General features: G+C 46.8%; 1 protein-coding gene and 1 long non-coding RNA gene across 11 annotated transcripts in view; one reads left to right on the forward strand and one right to left on the reverse strand.

Annotated features, from left to right (window-relative positions):
* PALD1 (phosphatase domain containing paladin 1) overlaps positions 1-18674 on the reverse strand; it is a 209710-nt gene that overhangs the window by 129827 nt on the left and 61209 nt on the right. For 2 of the 10 annotated variants that reach the window (XM_075934978.1, XM_075934979.1), the window contains exon 1: positions 13220-13366. The exons of 6 other annotated variants lie outside the window; for them this stretch is intronic. In XM_075934978.1, the coding sequence (XP_075791093.1) occupies positions 13220-13254 (35 nt within the window). In that variant the 5' untranslated portion in view covers positions 13255-13366. Of the gene's footprint in view, positions 1-13219; positions 13370-18674 lie in introns of those variants that run through there. 2 more of the 10 variants (XM_075934974.1, XM_075934976.1) reach the window with 2 other exon arrangements.
* Positions 1-18674, forward strand: part of LOC112545731 (uncharacterized) — a 72565-nt gene that overhangs the window by 23449 nt on the left and 30442 nt on the right. The window lies entirely within an intron of this gene.

Genomic DNA, 18674 nt, shown 5'->3' on the forward strand with positions numbered 1-18674 from the left:
GACACCCTGTCCCCGCTCCCCAGACTCCACTCCCCTGTCCCCAGCTCCGTCCCCATTCCCGTCCCCACTCCTCGAACCCTGTCCCCACTGGCACCCTGTCCCCAGCTGCAGAACCCTGTCGCCTCTCCCCTGCCCCCAGCCGCAGAACTCTGTCCCCACAAAATGTATAATTATAAATGCTTCATTTTAGATTTAAATAGCATGAATAAAAAACAGACCATTTATTTCATAACTATAAACACGTGATTTTAATTTTATATATCGCATAATTTAAAAATAAACTGTTTATCAGAGTGTGTAAGTAAGGGCTGGGGATAGCAAGTGATGGACAGGAGGACAATAGAGGGGACGGGGCTTCAAGAAAGGGGCGGGGCTTCAAGGAAAAGGCGGGGCGGTAGATCTTCGCCTGTTCTGAGATTTAAAAAGTGATCTTCGGTGTAAAACGGTTGGAGACCACTGACTTAAGGGGTATGCCATCCAGCTATGCAAAATGCATAACCGGTCTTGGCTCCTATTGGCTTCCCTTGCTGCTTGCAGAATGAGGAGTACTGGACGCCAGCAGGAGCTGCCCTTAGCAGACCCCTTAGAGGGGGTAATTTCCAAGTGGCAGTGGCGCACAGCTGTATGTTGCTGTCCCTTTCAAATGCCAAGGCTGCTGCTTTGAAGTACACCCCTCCTTCCCCCCCTTTGCTGCCTCTGTTTAATTGAGGCAGCAAGGGGCGGGGGAGGGGGGGAAGAAATGGATTAATCGACTATCCAATAAGCATTTGCTTATTGGATAGTCGACTAGTCCTTAACATCCCTAGTATGTACTGAAAATATAGCAGCCGTGTGCCATCATCTCAAGCGCCTTTAAACATAGGCTCAAGTGCCACATTTATTTCCATGGATTGTTTCCAACACTGCTGTTGAGGTGCATTCACCCTGCCGCTATTTGTAAAACACTATTTAAGCACTCAACAAGAAATAAATAATAATAATCATCTAGTAATGTTTCTCCATAAACTACCAAGACAAAAAGAAAAACAAAACAAAAAACTAAGCAACACTGTCATTAAACACAGTCAGATCTAAGCCTGAAATGAGAAAGTTCCAGGAATGGATCCTGCACCACTGAATCAATGTCATGGACTGTAGAAGGAGCAGAATCAGACCATAACAGGGTAGAAGACAAAGAGCAGTCTGCAGCAACAGTTGGGATACACTGAAATGGGATCTGGGCATTAGGGATGTAAAATCCCTTTTAATTGCTTAACCAGTTAAACATATTGTTTAACCAGTTAACCAATTAAAGAGGGAGTGGGCAGGAGGGCCAATCTAGACGAGCTGGGCTGAAGTATCCTCCCCTGCCTGTGGGGCATCCAGGCCCTCCATGGACAGAGGCTGCTCTGGGCAGCTGGAGCAGTCCTGTCTGCATCAGGCCTTGCAGGGCCAGAGTAGCCCCTTGCCTGTGGCAGACAAGGAGCTACAAGTTCCAATTAAACAGTGGGGGCTGGAGTAAGCATCACCCATTAATGGTGATGCTTACCCGTTAACCAGTGAACCTTTCACATCTCTATTAGGCAAGTTGGAAAGAATTTACCATGCAACATTTCTCTGAACTGAATAGAGAAACAATTACAGGAAGTTACTTACAACAGCTTTCTTCTGCAGCAACTACTGAGCTGGGAGTTATTTTGAGCAACATGGGAGGTTTGGTGGAATGGCAGTGGTTCCCTTTATTCCTTCTATAACTCTCTTATTTGAGTCTATAAGGAGAATGCGCTGCTGGTGACAAGTTTCAGCTGTTCCACACAGCTGGCTTCCTTCCATGCAGCAGAACCCAGACAAGACAGATGTTTGCAATTGTGCACCCAGCAGCTTGCTACTAGACAGACACTCTCATCGGGGATTTCCCTCCTTCTCTATTAAAGTATATCTGTAATTCAACCTCTTTAGAAAAAGGTCCAGCAGAACCTCTTCCCTTCCCTAAGCTCTCCTTTGGCCAAATATTCTCCCCATCAGTTTGTAGCAAAGACTTCCCTGCCCCCCCCCTCAAAAAATTAGTAGCACAAAGAATCAAATCCCATTCAGAGCTCTCTCACTGCACTGGTTTATGAAACACCTTTACTGCTAGTTCTCAAAGACCAGCTCTAGTATCCAAACAAAAGCCAACAGCTAAGCAAGAGGATCCTCCCTACAACTGGCACCACTAAGAAGAGCATCTTCAGGCCCATATACTGGGGAGGGGGGGAGGAAGAGGAGAGGGAAGAAGAGTGCGAAAGCACTCCCATGATCCCCCATGTAAGCGTGCTCTGGCTGGCCAGGGGAAGGCAGGAGAAGCATGCTGCCCAAGCCTCCCTCCCCCACGCTCTGACCAGCCTGGGGAAGGCTGGGGCTGATTTCCCCGTTTACTTGGGGGAAGGTGCATTCACACCCTTGAGGTCCACATTCACACACCAAAAAAAAAGGGGGGGGGGGACAGCATTCCCACACACAGAGAAATTCCTGCATATGGGCCTGATCTTGCATTACTTCACCCCCTAAGAACAATACATCAACTATCACTGATGGGCACTGGAGGGGACCTTGCCCAGATCTTGTCAACCAAACAAAAATCTGGAGGTCTCAGCATGAAAGACAGAAGAAAGTATGAGCCAGGCTCAGGGTAAAGAGAACGTGAGATGAACTCTAGAGAACTTGCACCCATCAAAAACAATATAGAAAAAAAATGAACAGAGCTACAGTTTTGACTAATTACATGGTATTTCAGAACTGGGCACATCAGAAAATCCACCCTCTGGTACTTCTCATTCTTAAGGAAAGCGTGTCAAGATTTAGACCCAGAAGTATACAGTAATACTCATTTGGTGTACTTAGCCAAACTCTTTATAAATGTCAATCCTCATCATTACAAATGGGCAAACTGAGGCAAAGAGGTGAAATGACCCACCTAAGGTCAGACCACAATTTAGTGGCAGAGAAAGGAATAGACTCCTGGTGCCCGCTATCTTTCTCCAACCTCTAGTCTGAAATGTCACTATATTCTGTTGAATTTAGCAGCCATATTTTAAAAGAAAAAAAATCCTACTCGCAGTTAGAAATTGTGGAGGAGTTTTACTGCAAATAAACAATTCTAAGAACAAATCTGTTTGAATGCACATGATGCTTTATAGTATGAGTATAGCTTTCTGTTAGGATGATACTATAGTAAATCAAGATGTTAATATATGTTTCTAAATCCTGACTACTTAGAAGGAAGTAGATATGTCAAGAGAACTTGCGCATTTACTGATAAGAAGAAATCATTTCTTAAAAGCAAGAGTCAATTGATTATGTAGCAATCTCAGCTTTAATTTAAAAAAAGTTCTCTATACTTCTGGGCCTTACAGCTAAAGAGGAAAGCTTTAAAACATAAACCCTAAATACTCAAGAAACAAAAGGCCAATAAAAATCGAACATGTTTTATTTTTTTAAAAATCTTATGATTTGTAGATCACTCTCATAACTTTGTGTAGGCGTTCCTTGTGATTTTTGGATTGGTAATACTGCTCTTTGATTGGTGAATTTAGAGAGGTCTCTCCCTTCAGTTTCCTTTTCCATCCTCCTTTTTTGTCACAGGTCATCAGAGAATCATAGAGACAATGGAGAGTAGGGTGAGTCCATGACTATGGTTAATGACTGGTCAGGGTGACTGACTATTATCAGCCAGTGGTCTGAATGAGCTATCTACTGACATCTGTTAATCAACTGTAGGTATGTCTATATAAATAAGGCTTCACGAGCACACCTTATTTATATAGACATACCTACTTTGCCACGGAGATCAGTAGACACACTTGCTGTGTCAAGGTGATCAATTTTGGCTCTTTTGGGTGGAAATTCACTTAAGACTTGGAGCTGGGAGAATGAAATGTTGTTATTCAGATTATATGATTAAAAGGTAAAAGACTTGAACTTAATATGACCTGGCTTAGGGTCTACCACAACTTGAACACTAAGCAGAGGATAGTGAGTCACATCTAACAAAGTCACAGAAGATGGAAACAGGTTTTATTTCTGATGGTATAGAGTCTATTTGGGAGTCCTCAATTATATCTGAGACTTTAAAGTGTTTAAAGGCAGAGCCGACTAGAATCAATTGAGAGTCCTTGTCTTGTCTCAGTGATCGCTTGAGCAAAAATCATTGATAAAATCTTGTGTAGGCTGACCTTGGACTCAACATGCAGGCAATGTGTTGAAGGGCAGTGCAAAGGAGGCAATGGTGGGGAGGTACCATATTACCTAGTGAAATCATTGGTGTTGAAATCATTAAGGACTGGAATTTGACCACAAAACTGAGAATTTGACCACAGAACTGACACTTTCTTAACAAAGACTCAATTTTTGCTATTTAAAAAGTAAATCAATGTAACAGAAAACTGCAACGCTCTCTGGTAACTTTTTAAAAATCAAACTTTAAACTTTATTGAAAAGACTGGATAGTTTGCAATTGAAAATATTTGACCTGCACTTAAAGCAACTGATTTTATTTTGTGTACAATTCTGCATAATAAAGGATGGCATTTTTTTTTTAAATGTTCAACTATATTGATATACATTTTGATCAGATCTACTTCTGATGTGATATTTGTGTGTGGCTGTGGGTGGTTGTGTGGTTTTTTTTTTTTTTTTTTGCTCGACAAAAAATCCTGGGTGGTGGGGCCCCGCACTTCGTAAAGCCGGCCCTACTCCCTATAGCATTCCTATTTAATAACCAGATGTCTGTCACAGAAATACACAGATTGCCATAATAGATTAGGCCAGCAATCCATCTAGTCCAGTATCCTGATCTCAACAGAAGGCAGCAGCATTAAGGCCATGGGGAAAGTGATAACTACTTCACCCAAATCCCTTATCTTCTCTACAGACATTTGCCTCTTGCAGATGGAAGCTGTCAGGATAGATTCAGTGCTGGAAACAGTTTCCCTAAAAACACAGAGAAGGGTCAAACCATGCTGAGAAGTTTCTGAAAGTACAGCTGATATTTGTTCTCAACTCCCAGACCATGTGGGACAACACGGCAACACCAAAAGAGCTACTCTGCCTCCTCCCTCTCCAGGTCAGATCCATTCTAACCAGGAGCCTTCTACAGGCAGTCCCCGGGTTACGTACAAGATAGGGACTGTAGGTTTGTTCTTAAGTTGAATCTGTATGTAAGTCGGAACTGGCATCCAGATTCAGCCGCTGCTGAAACTGACCAGCGGCTGACTACAGGAAGCCTGAGGAAGAGTTGCTCTGCCCTGGGCTTCCTGGAATCAGCCGCTGATCAGTTTCAACAGGCTGAATCTGGACGCCAGCTACGACTTAAGTTGAATCTGTATGTAAGAACCCCAGGTGTCCCCAAGTCAGCTGCTGCTGAAACTGATCAGCAGCTGATTCCAGGAAGCCCGGGGCAGAGCAACTCTGCCTTGGGCTTCCTGTAGTCAGCCGCTGGTCAGTTTCAGCAGCGGCTGACTTGGGGACGCCTGGGGCAGAGCAGCTGGGGTGCTGCTGGGTTGCTCCAGTAGCGCCGCTCCTCGGCGCTACTGGAGCAACCCAGCAGCACCCCAGCTGCTCTGCCCCAGGCGTCCCCAAGTCAGCCGCTGCTGAAACTGACCAGCAGCGGCTGAATCAGGACACCTGGGGCAGAGCAGCTGGGGTGCTGCCGGGTTGGTCCAGTAGCGCCCAGAGCGGTGCTGCGGGACCAACCAGCAGCGCCCCAGCTGCTCTACCACAGGCGTCTGGAGAAAAGCCTGGTCTGCCCGCGTGCTCCGCGGCTTTGCTCCGCGTCTCCCTGGTCTTCTGGGGGGGGGCTACCCCCCAGCAGAGCAGGGAGACGCGGAGCAGCTTTGCTCGCCCTGGAGGACGCGGGCGGCGGGACTGCGGCGCATCTGGGCGTCCCGCCGCTCCCGTCCTCCGGGGCGAGAAAAGCCCCGTTCGTAAGTGCGGATCCGACATAAGTCGGATCCGCGTAACTCGGGGACTGCCTGTATTCCTCTCCCAACTGGTTTAATATAATACAATCTTTTTTGAGGCAGGTCTGAGAGAAGCCTTAGAGCAGCAATAGGGAGTTCATAAGAACACAGCATGTTTTACAAGTCTCTCACAAGAACGGAGGTTAAAGTTTACCAAAAAGGAAAGAAATTCTTTGTAAGCCATTCCACAAGAGATTGTGAGCAGTTAATAGGTCAAACATTTGAGTCCATCTCTTTAGAAAGACAGTCTCATGCTTAACAGATCACAGATTGGACCCTGCTTTCAACAGCATTTCTTTTGCTTCGTGAGCCACCATGGTCTAACCAAGAGGATACTGGCCAGAGCCAAGGAGAGCGGATTTGGTTCTTGAATCTGACAATGATCTTGTGTGACCTTGACCAACTCATTTCACCTCCTTGAACCTTTATCTCCTCTTCCACTCAGTGCCCATCTTGTATAGACAGACAAAAAGCTCTTTGGGGAAGCAAGTCTGAGACTGAGTCTCACTGTAGGTTGGTACTAGGGATGTTCCATATAGTGTAATTGAACAGTCGTGTAATCATGCATAATCTTATCAGTTACACAACTATTCAATAGTCCCTGGGGCAGGGCTGGCAGCCAGTGCGCTCCCAGCCCCACTCCCAGGGAATCCCCTGCCATCCCACGCTGCTGCCTCGCCTCTGCTTCAGAGACAGCAGCATGGGGCGGCAGGCAGGAGACGGTCCGCAAGGGGAGCCAGTTTAAAAAAGGCTGGTACAGCAGCTGCCTCTGTCCGTGGGGGTCTGAGCTCTTCACAGATAGAGGCTGCTGCAGGAGAGGGAGAGAGGAGCTGGGAGGGAGGCTGCTGCGAAGTAGCCTCTGTCTGGGCCAGCAGCCCCTGTCTGCAAGGGGGGAAAGGGGGAGGTCTGAGCTCCCTGTGGTCAGAGGCTGCTCTGCCTCCCACAGAGCAGCCTCTCCCCGCCCCCCCCCCCCCCACACACACACATACTACTGCCACTAATAGAGAGGCAGTAGCACGGGGGCAGACGACACCACGAAGCTGGTATTAGGGGGACCGGCTTTTAAGCTGGCTCCTGCCTCCCCCCTCCCCAACCTTGCTTCCTCTGTAGAAGGCAGCAAATGGGCGGCAGGTGAGTCCATGGCACCAGCATGCACAGAAAGCCAAAAGCCTGCTCCCTATGTGTATCAGGTTCAACCTGCCCTCCTCACCTTCTGAGCTGCTGCCCCTCTATCAGAGGCAGCAGCACAGAGGTGTGGAGGGGGCAGGCGGATCTGGTGCTCACAGGGAGCCTGCTTAAAGCCAGTTCCTCATAGGCATCGGCTCCTGACCTCCCCGCCCTCTCCCCGATATAGAGGCAGCAGGGGGGAGGGGAGTGCATGCAGTTGATAAGATTAACCGATAAGCCAAGGCTTTTCGGTTAATCACGTAATGGACTACACATTGGCATCCCTAGTTTGTACAGTGTCTGGCTGCGACAGATTCGGTCACTCGGATCACCTTGAAACAGTTACTTGATGGGCTGATCATACCACTAAGTCTTCATACCTGCCTTCTGGGGTACCCTACCACCCTGTCCTGCTAAGCCACAACCTCTGGTCATCTCCTGCTATGGCACAGAGTTGGGGGCACAACCTACAACAGAGTGAAACAGACACTGAGATAGGCTCAGCTCTGGGAAGGCTCAGTCAAAGGGTCTTGAGACAGCAGCCAGGTGCACAGTCCCAATGGGATCAAACCCCCAGATAAATCTGTCTCACCATGCATAAAGTTTATGAGCTCACGCTGTATAAGTTGTTCACCCCATTTGTCAATGAAAGAGATGCACATCTGTTGCTGCTCCCCTCCCAGTAACAATTATTTACACTAGGTTTATTAAAAACAAAAGGGATTTTATTAGGTATAAAAACTAGGATTTAAGTGATTGCAAGTAATAGCAGACAGATCAAAGTAAGTTACTAAAAAATAATAATAACGAAACAAAACACACCTGCTAAGCTTAACGGACTAAGAAACTTGTTACAGTAAAACTCCAATTGTCCGGCATCCAGTGGTCCGGCACTCCCGATAGTCCAGCACCATCTGGAACCCGGAAGTGCTCCGGCCAGCCGGACAATTGGAGCTACTCCGTGCCACTTCCCCAAGTCTGCTGCTGAAACTGACGAGCGGAGGACTTGGGGAAGCGGCGGGCAGAGCAGCTGGGGTGCTGCCGGGTTGGTCCCGCAGTGCCACTCAGGTGAGGGGCGGTGCTGCAGGACCAACCCAGCAGCACCCCAGCTGCTCTTCCCCACCGCTTCCCCAAGTCACCGCTGCCGCTTGCAGCCCCAGCTGGCCTGTAGCTGGCGGATGCGCGGGGCTTCCCCTGCCTCCCTGCAAAACGGTAGAGGATTCGCCCCACACCACACCATTCCCCGCCAACCCCTCCGCCCGTACCCGTCACAGCCCCCCTGCCAGAGGACCTCCTGATACTCCGGCATTCCCAATAATCCGGCACCCCCTGGGTCCCAAAGGTGCCAGATTATCGGAAGTCTACTGTACATGCAATTTCCTACCCTAACAGTAGTTCTAATCAAATTCTCTCAGAAGCCAGGCTAGTTTGGGCATAAGTTTTCCCCCCATGTTCTGTCTTAGGTGTTCCCAGCTGCCATCTGAGTAGTAAGCAGAAGGTATCGGGGTGTTTGACAACTGCCCCTCTTGTTTGGTTTTCTGCCTATCTATAGATTTTGCCTAAGAGAGAATCCTTTGTGTTCAATGTCAATCCTTTCACACTCCCACGAAAAAGTTACACATCCAAAAGGGGTTCCAGTGTCAAGTGACCTGGTTACATCTCTAGACAGGACCAACCATATTCCAGGTTTACAGGAACAGCAAGACTATTCACAGATCATTGACATGAGTATTGGGCCAATAAGTTCCCTGGTACTATTAATGGCCTTCATCAGCACATCTAGATATTTAAACAGGTTCAAACTTCATATTTCTAACTTCAAATACAGGAATGATACATGCACACCTAGAATATACACATTCAGCAGATTGCATACTTTTCAATGACAAATTACATGCCCCTTTTTGCATAAAGTATATTCAAATTATGCTTTTGAATGTGAAAATGCCTACTTCCATAAAGTATATGGGGGTGCAACTTCACACTGGCATAGCAGCAACCTGATTCACTTGAAGCCTCTAGGAGCTACCGTAACATAAACCCAAGTCATTTACACCACAAACAGCAGAGCAGGTCTTAATCTCCTTCAGAACATAGTTTAATTGCAAAGTTTTGTTCAGAACTGGAGGGACTCCTGCACAGAACTGATTTTGAAGATTTAATTTAACATAAAAGAGGAGAAAAACATTTTACACAAAACCATAGTTACCACTGTGTGCAAATACAATAGAGGGGAGCTCTCAGTCAGGACAGAGATTGTTTTCAAATTGCTAAGGAAATACTATACTAAGGCCAGCTCTGCCCATAACACCTACACATCCAGGATGTCCGAATGTGCATGCACCTTACCCTGCCTCTCTGTTTGCTACAAGCCTTATCCTGAGAGCAGACCAAACACGGTAAGGAGCTTCAGATCTGCTCCACACTCCAAACATTTCAATGAGCTCTTTAAAAATCATCTTCCCCCTCTTCCCCCCCCCCGACCTAAAGAAGTGGGAGCAGTCCACAGCTTACTACTCAACTAACAATAAACGGCCATTATGTACAGCCCGCGCAGATTCAACATTTGTACCCATATTAGGTTTGCCAGATGTCTGGTTTTCAACCAGAATGTCTGTCTGAAAAGGGACTCTAGCAGCACCAGTATGTTAAAAGTCTGTTGGTGGTGCAGCAGGTCTAAGGCAGGCTCCCTGCCTGCCCTGGTTCCACACAGCTCTCGGAAGCAGTCAGCACCTCCCGATTCCCTGCAGGCCCTAGGCTCAAGGGCGGCCAGGAAAGCACAGTGCACTGTCCCCACCCTGAGTGCCACGTCCTCAGCTCCCATTGGCTGGGAACTGCAGCTAAAGAGAGCTGTGGGGGCAGTGCGCACCACACAGACATACCTCACCCCTCTACCTAGGGGTCAGATATGCCAGCCACTTTCAGGAACAGTGTTGAGCCAGGACAGACAGGGAGCCTGCCTTAGCCCTCTGTGCTGCTGACCGGGAATCATCTGAAGTAAGTGCTGCCCAGCTAACGCCCATACCTCAACTGCCTGCCTGAGGTCAGAACCCACACCCAAACACCCTCCAGAGCCCAAATCTTGCACCCTTCCCACACCCCAAACCCTTAGCCCAACCTTGAGCTCCCTCCTGCACCCAAACTCCCTCCCATAGCTCATACACCAAACCTTCTCCTACACTCTAACCCCCTGCTTCAGGCCTAAGCCCCCTCCCCACACTCCAAACCCCTTTGCCTCGGCCTGGAGGCCACTCCTGCACCCCAAACCACTCGTCCCAGTCCCAACCCAAACCCCTTCTCCCCAGCTATAGTCGCCCTTGCCTACATGCCAACCCCTTTCCTCAGCCCGAAGTCCCCATCTCACCTCAAACCCCTCATTTCTGGCCCCACTCTGGAGCCCACACCCTCAAATGAAGGCCTCACCTACTCCAGCATCCCAACCCCATGCATGTGAGGGAAGGGAAGGGAAAGCAAGAGATGGAGGGAGGGAGGCTGGAAGGAGTAGGAGCGGGATCTCAGAGTAGGGGGAGAGGATGAGGCAGAGGTGCTCACTTTTGCCCACTTAGAAATTTGGCATCCAATTTGCAAATGCAAACCTGCAGGCAGCCACAGGCTGTAAGGCTCTACTAATGTGTGCAAATACAACAGAAGAGCTCTCTCAGACAGGACAGAGATTTTGTTTTCAAATTGCTAAGGAAATACTATGTGGAGGGGTAGAAAACGCTTTAAAAGCCATGAAAAGTTACCTCTGTGACTTTCCAAGTACATGTCTCTACTCCAAACCGCCATTAGAAACCCTGCAGCTGGCCCATCCCAGCTGACTCCGGCCTGTGGGAGCTCAGGCAAAGAGGCAGTTTAACTGCAATGCAGATATTCAGGATGAGGATGAAGTCTGGTCTCTAGGATCCAGCACGGTGGAAGAGTGCCAGACCTTGGGCTTGCACCCTGACCCCAACCATCTACACCACAATTAAACAGCCCCTTCGCCTGAGCCCCAGGAGCCTACATCGACTGGTGTGGGCCAGCCACTGGAGTCCAACTGCAGTGTAGACATACCTTAATGTATTCATTACCTTTGACGTTTATAAAAAAAAAAACTACAAAAGAAAAGGCATTTGAAACTACCAAAATGAGTCCTGAATCTATGCAAAATTCAGCTAGGGCCGAGGTTAAAAATGGAAACCAACCATGCAGTTTTACGTTTACACCTTTTTAATGCACACACAATTCATCAAAGCTCAAAGCAAAACTTGTTGCCACCTCTGGAGAGGCACTAGGGGTGAAAGGAACTTACATTTCTTACAGGTACTGTGATATCACACAACTCCCCCCCCCCCCCCCCGAGGGACTCAGAGCAAATGGCTTGGAGGGTTGTGATATGACAGTATCTATAAGAAATGTATGTGAGTGGAGGAGTGCAGAGCACAGGGTGAAGATGTAGGGAGATGCAGGAGTCAGGGCAGGGACTAGGGGTATGGGTATTGGGGAGGGGCTGTAGCCAGACAGACACCCCCTTCCCCCCATCACATCCATCTTATTTGCCCCTCTGAGGTTCCTGAAGCATACAGGACAGAGAAGGAGCAATAAAATCAGCATAGTCTATGCTGGCTCATCTGATCCTGAGAAGCTGAAAACATAGATATGAGGAGAGAGCGATTAAGGCAGTAAGCTGGCCTTGAGGCTGCGAGAACTGCCACCGGCTGGCACCTATGTTGATTCGAACACACACACAGTCCCTGGGAGAGGAATTTCCCACTGAGAAAAGAATCCCCCAGTAATTCCAATTTAATCATCTCAATTCTCTCTTACAAGTGTAAATTAAGTTCACAACTCCCTTGTAAGAACTGGTCTCACAAAAGACAGACCAGCCCCATTTGGCATGACAGACAAGAAAGAGAAATACTGTCCCCATGGGTATATAAGATAGGTCCAGCACACACTCACTTTGAGTGTCATTCTACCCTCTACCTGCTGGTCGGGTTAGGTGTTTGACCTCCCGAGGTTCTATGGGGACGTATTTTCGTCTTTCCTAGGAATTGAGGGACCGGCCCTGGCCTGACATGCTGGAGTCGAGAGGCACAGAAGGGGGTAAAAATTGTACCTGGATGTGGTCCTCTGTCTTAAGTGTACACATAGAAAGAGTAAGCTGTTACTTGGTACCATTATTTCTATTTTTCTATCTTTATTTTCTTTGTAACCATTTTTAAGATCTATATTTGCTAACAGTTAAGAAATAGAACAATAGCCATTGCAACCATATGATTTATAAGCTTCCTCAATAAACCTGTAACTGTTTAAGCTTTAACCTGACTCCTTCAGTTGCTGTAACAGAACCAAGCACAATTTAAAAGAACTTCAGCCGGTCTTAGGGACAGATATAGGGAGAGCTTGGGCGTTTGGATTTGTGTCACACCCAGGTGGCACAATCCACTGGGGCACCTTTCAGTCTTTCCCCAAGGCTGCCCGCTGCGAAGGAATTACGAATTCTAGCAGCTGAAATCTAAGGTGTAATAAGCTCTTCCTATAAACTCGGGGCGTCTGTTGGCCTGCTGGCCACCCTCTGCGATGGGACCCCGGTCCTAGCAGTAAAGACACGGACGTTAAACCTTTTCTCGGAAACATACACACACACACTGCCCTGACCGTCGGCTGACAGGGGCCCAGGAACCAGCGCAGAAGGTTGGGGTGTGTGGAGAGGTACAGAAATCAGGGCAAGGGGCAATGGCATAATTTAGGGAGGGCTGAAGGCTCTCCCCCCAGGATTTGTACCCAAACATTGCTTGCTCTTCCCTGGCCTGTCAGGGAGTGAGAGGAAAGGTTACATTGTGGGTCACTCATTCCTCTGCCTCCTCCCCTCCCCATCCAGGAGGGAGGGGAATGCAAGCAGACTGGATGTGTTCCTCTCGCTCCCTGACAGTGATGGGAAGAGCAAGCAGCGTCCTGGTAGGGATCTTGAGGGGGAGCTGGGATGTGAGGGAAGGGGCAAGGGCACCGGCACCATGTCCTCCCTAAATGGTGCTGGGGGTGGGAGAAAGTTCTGGACCAGTGAGGGGGCACTTCCAGTCAGCCCCTTTTACCTGCTTCGCCACCTGCTGCATCTTGTGACAGCCATAGGAGAGCCTTGGCTGCCCGGCTGAAAGGGTGCTGTGCTTCCTCCTGCAGTGAAGCACCTTAGCCAGATGGTGCCTCTTGCTAGAGCTGCGCACTGCCTTACTGTCACCTCAAACAGACACAGATTTTTGAATTTGGAATGTTGCAGCATCATTTTGGTTTCCAAACAAGAGAGCTGGTCACCTGACAGTTCTTTTAGTCAAACACTCCTCAAAAATGCTTATGCAATGTACAGGAGTTCCTTTTAACTAGCCTTCCTGTTTCCATTTGAGAATTGCCACCGCCAGTTTGACTTTGAATGAATGTGAAAGTCAAGAGGAAAAACTCTTGAAGTGTGAAGCCGTGAGAACTTAAAGTGGCTAAGGAATTTTGGCACAAGCCCAAAGTGGCACAGCTCTAGAAATGGAACAACCTGCTGTGCACTAGTTCATTGGACTGGCTTACAGTCAGAACCTCCCTTACTCAAACAACTGCTTCATATAGGGCTGAACTGAACACAGAATTATAAGCCCATGCCTAGAGCCTCTGCTTCTGGAGTCACATGACTACATCAGAATCTCAGCTTTCACAGAAGTGTAGTTCCAGCTCTCGTGGTTGTGAAGAAAACCATGAAAATGTGATCCAAGTGTAAAGGAGCCAGTGCTGTCTGCCTGAATTTGCAGGCACCCTGAGAATGTTTGAGAGAAGGAACTGCCCCATTCATCTCAAGAGGCTGGTGAAGTTAACACCCACTGCCATGGGGAGTCCACTAAAGGAGCACACCTGGGAGGGGTGGGGGGTAAGGGAAGGAGGCAGGGTGAGATTGCAGCAAGCCTAATCCATCCAAGTGGATATGCTCTACCATTACGGGGGGAGGGGATGCCATTGACCATCTCTCAAAGAGAAAAGGGCACTCTGCCATCATCAGTCCAAATGTGAGACAAGGCCACAGCACCGGATAAAGCAGGGCTGCTGGGAGCCCTGCAGCAGAGTGCAGAGGTCCCAAACTACTTGAATGCCCCCTTGGCTGTTACCACTATTTTTAAATTAGTTACATATAATAATAAGCCAATGCATGAGTTTCCTCTCAGCAGCTTAGTCATTAAAAAGTTATTTTATCTAATATTTGTTTCAGCTTCTTCATTAATGTCTGTTTCAGTGTAAGGTGTGAAAAAGTGATTCCTCTGAACAGGTCTGTTCCTTTACAGTGGACTCCAACAATCAGCAGCTTTGCATTAGGGATATGGACAACTTGTCGACTAGTTGCGCCCTCCATCAGAAAGAGGGGTGGGGGAATGGGGAGGGAGTACTTCAAAGTGGCAGTGCTACATGGAGCCTGGGGCCAGACCCTGAGCTCCATGTGGCGCTGCTGCTTTGAAACACCGCGTGCAGCCCGAGGTCAGCCGGGGTGTCCTCAGGCTGCATGCAGTGTTTCAAAGTGACAGTGCCACGTGGAGCCCGGGATCAGCTGGGAGCTGGAGACTTCCACATTGAGCCAACTCTCTGTGCAGCACTGCTGCTTTGAAACACTGTGTGGAGCCTGACTCCAGGCTCCTCACAGCGTTTCAAAGCGGCAGTGCTGCATGGAGCCATCCCTGCCTCCACGCGGTGCTTTCTTCTTTGAAGTATAGCAACAGCCATCTCAGGCTCCAAGCAGCGCTTTCTTCTTTGAAGTGTAGCAACAGCCTTAAGGCTGTTGCTACCCTTCAAAGGCAGAGGTGCCCTATCAACTATTCGAATAGTTGATGCAAAAATGCATCAACTATTTGATTAATTAATTACTCAATATTTAACATCGTTACTTTGCATTACTGCACATTCATATTTCTATGAAAAGTTGTTAGTTAGATATTTCACCACACCACAAAGGATTTTCCAGCCACAGGCACCAGCTTGCAAACACTAAAACAAGAAGCCGCACTGGAAGGATGTATTGTTGGAGTGCCGAATATTTGCTTTTGTAATCAGAAATGCAAAAGACACAGAAACATTTGCATGAAAGGAGAGTTTTGTCAGTTGGGAGAACATACTAAAAGCCAGTGTTTACATTCAGAACAAGCAAGTCGTTTTGTGGGAAGTGAGGGGAGAGGAAAATAAATTGTAGAAATACACAAGTTAACCATTAGCCTGAATGTTCTGCTGGGTTTCATGCTTTGCCTTCTTTGTACAAACTAGTATTTATGGTTTCTCTTTATGTACCAGAAATGACGCAGACACAAAACCCCTATTAAAACACTGTCTCTTTCCAGTGACTAGAAGTCCAGGCGATAAACCCTTTCTCTCTTGCTGGAATGCTGTGCAGTGCCAACGCTGCCTCTGAGCAAGTCTTCCTCGTCACTTTCACTCCTCTAAGTACAGCGATACAGGAGAGGAGCAAAACAACATTTCTTTCTTCCAAGATAAGCTTAAAGAATTCCTGGCAAGAGCTGGGAACAATGTGATGGGAGCACACACTGCTCACAAGGGGTATATGGGACAGGGAAATTCATTACAACCTGAGCCCTCAAGGCATGAATTGAGGCCAGAGAAGCAAGAGTCCACTCTCTGCCCTCATAATTCCTCTGCTGAACACTATGTCAATGTCAGATGTTCAGCCTACACTAGCATCTAGCACAGCTATTACACCTTCTACCCAAGGACCTAAAGAGCTTCAGAGAGGCACAGAGCAGCTTCTAGACACCAGCAACTAAATCAACTCCCATGGTCTGAGGACAATAATATTTTCAGATCAGACAGAAAGGCTGGAGGTGATATGCCCAAATGAACCAAGACAGCTAGTTTAACTTGCTAGGTGGTTCTCTTAAAATTAAGTGAGGCTATGAATTTACATGACCAATAAACTTGTGCTGCATGGAGGGCACATTTAATGGGCAGCAAGTTTAAAACAAATAGAAGGAAGTTCTTCTTCACACAGCGCAATCAACCTGTGGCACTCCTTGCCAGAGGAGGTTGTGAAGGCTAGGACTGTAACAGGGTTTAAAAAAGAACTAGATAAATTCATAGAGGTTAAGTCCATTAATGGCTATAAGCCAGGATGGGTAAGGAATGGTGTCCTTAGTCTCTGTTTGTCAGAGGGTGAAGTTGGATGGCTTGAGAGAGATCGCTTGACCATTACCTGTTCGGTTCACTCCCTCTGGGGCACCTGGCATTGGCCACTGTCGGCAGACAGGATATTGGGCTGGATGGACCTTTGGTCTGACCCAGTATGGCCATTCTTATGTTCTTATGAGATTTAATAGCAAGTTCGTCTCCTCAGTCATCCCTTGCAAATGAGAAAATTGTGCACAACTGGCAAGAAATAATTTTTGTTTTCCAATAGCCTATGGCTAAAATGTAGCCTTTGAGTACATGACTGGCCAGTGCAGCTCTGCTGGTAGGTGAGCGCAAAGCATTTGACAGCTTTTAATTCCTGCGCTCTAAATTGAAAGTCCAATGTAAAGTCCCTTTATGTCAATGGAACTGTTCTCCCTTCTCACTAACCTCATTTTCTCCATGTCCCTCATGTAGGCCCAGGCATCTCCTGTTGTTTCACACTACTGTATCTCCCACAGAGTCTGATCCTTCCAGAAATGGGGATCAATCAAATGCTTGTCAAATTCCACTGTGTGCTGTAATTTAATATTGCAGTTATTAATTGGCTGTTGTGATTGCTCAAGTGATTTGAAATACTCTTCTTAGGAGCTCAACGTATCTTCTTCACTATGCTTCCAGCCAGGCAAATGAGGGATCAGAAACCAGGTCCAGTTGAGAAATTAATCGCTGACTCAGTCTGAGCTAACACTGGCTTCCGGTGAAAGTCTCACTTATTCTCTTCTCCTGAGGTTTCATCATTTTTTGTGAGCAACCCTTTACTAGAAAGAAAAACTGACAGAAATAGATGGCAACATGAACTATGAAGCATGCCTACCTATGCTCTATTAAAATTACCCATCTGTGCTGTAGTCCACTGCAAAGCAACCATGGTATGGTACCAGACCAATTTACAGAGGTGCTGATCACAACTCCAGAGGAAGTCTACAGGAGCTGCAGATGCTTAAAGCTCTGAACACCAGGATCTCAGGGTATGTCTATACTTGCACCCTCTTTCAAGAGAAGGATGCAAATGCAGCTAAGCAAAATTGCAAATGAAGCGCGGATTTTAATTTCCTGTGCTTCATTTGGATAATCGCAGACTGTCACTATTTTGAAATAGGGTATTTTGAAATAACAAATGCTGTGTAGATGCAGTTATTTTGAAAGAAACCCCTTCTTTTGAAATAATCCTTACTCCTCAAAAAATGAGGTTTACTGGTTATTTCGAAAGAAGGGGTTTCTTTCAAAATAACTGCATCAACACAGCATTGTTATTTCAAAATAGCAGCAGTCCGCAATTATGCAAATGAAGCGCGGGAAATTCAAATCCGCGCTTCATTTGCAATTTCACTCAGCTGCATTTGCATCCCTCTCTCAGAAGAGGGTGCAAGTGTAAACATACCCTCAGTCTTGATTTGAAAACAGAGATATAGCCCAAAACATTTATTTTGGCATGAAGCAATAAGATGCTGTAAGAAAGAGCCAACCTGCCTCAAGAATGCTGCAATGTATTCCCCGAACTACTGACAGGGGTCTTTCATCTTTTTATAGGAAGCGATGGCATAAAAGCTAGAGAGGAAGGTAGTTCTCCTACAAATGTCCTGGGGTTGTAAAAAAATAAAACAGGGAAGGCAGCACGGGAAGAGGGAGCGACAGCAACAGTGCTAACAAAGAGCAGAGAGAAAGCAGAAGAAAAACGAGATAAAAGAGCAGAAGAATAATGAAACAAGCAAACACTTTAAAAGGAATAAACATCCCATCTGTACAGCAAAGCAAATCCCAGGAAGGGCCTCACAGAAGCATTCACTGTTGTTTCCAAGTCAAGCTTCCATTACAAATTTTTCTTCTTATACAACTCTGAATTGATTTTCTCCCCTGCCACCATGTAAAAGAGCTATCAAGATGTTATGATCCTTCAACACACATTGCTGAATCTGCACTTGTGATGTACTCTTCATTAAGTTAAATGAATTTAGGTTTTTGTTTTTAAATCTACCTCTTTTGTGCTCAATAAAATTTGGAAACAACCCTACCTAAATTAACAGAGATTTTAAAATACAAATATTTTATAATGCTTAGAGATTTAAGATGTGAAGTAGACAACACCCTGCATATATCCTTGAAATAATCTTGAACACCCAGCTCCTTGATCCCTGGGTTGAGGATCAATTTCTATGTCTATGTTAATACTGCCCCGAACCTTCCAGAAAAAATCTGGAATCAGAGTTTAAGGGATACAACATAAACCATTATATTGCACCTTGGAGTGCGAGCAGAACTAAAACTACTAGGCTGCACATACATACAAGTGTAGGAAAGTACTTGAACCTGATTCTCAGTTGAAAACAATGACCATTTTCTTCAGCAGGC

The sequence above is a fragment of the Pelodiscus sinensis genome, chromosome 8, assembly GCF_049634645.1.
Source record: "Pelodiscus sinensis isolate JC-2024 chromosome 8, ASM4963464v1, whole genome shotgun sequence".
Taxonomy (NCBI): Eukaryota; Metazoa; Chordata; order Testudines; family Trionychidae; genus Pelodiscus; species Pelodiscus sinensis.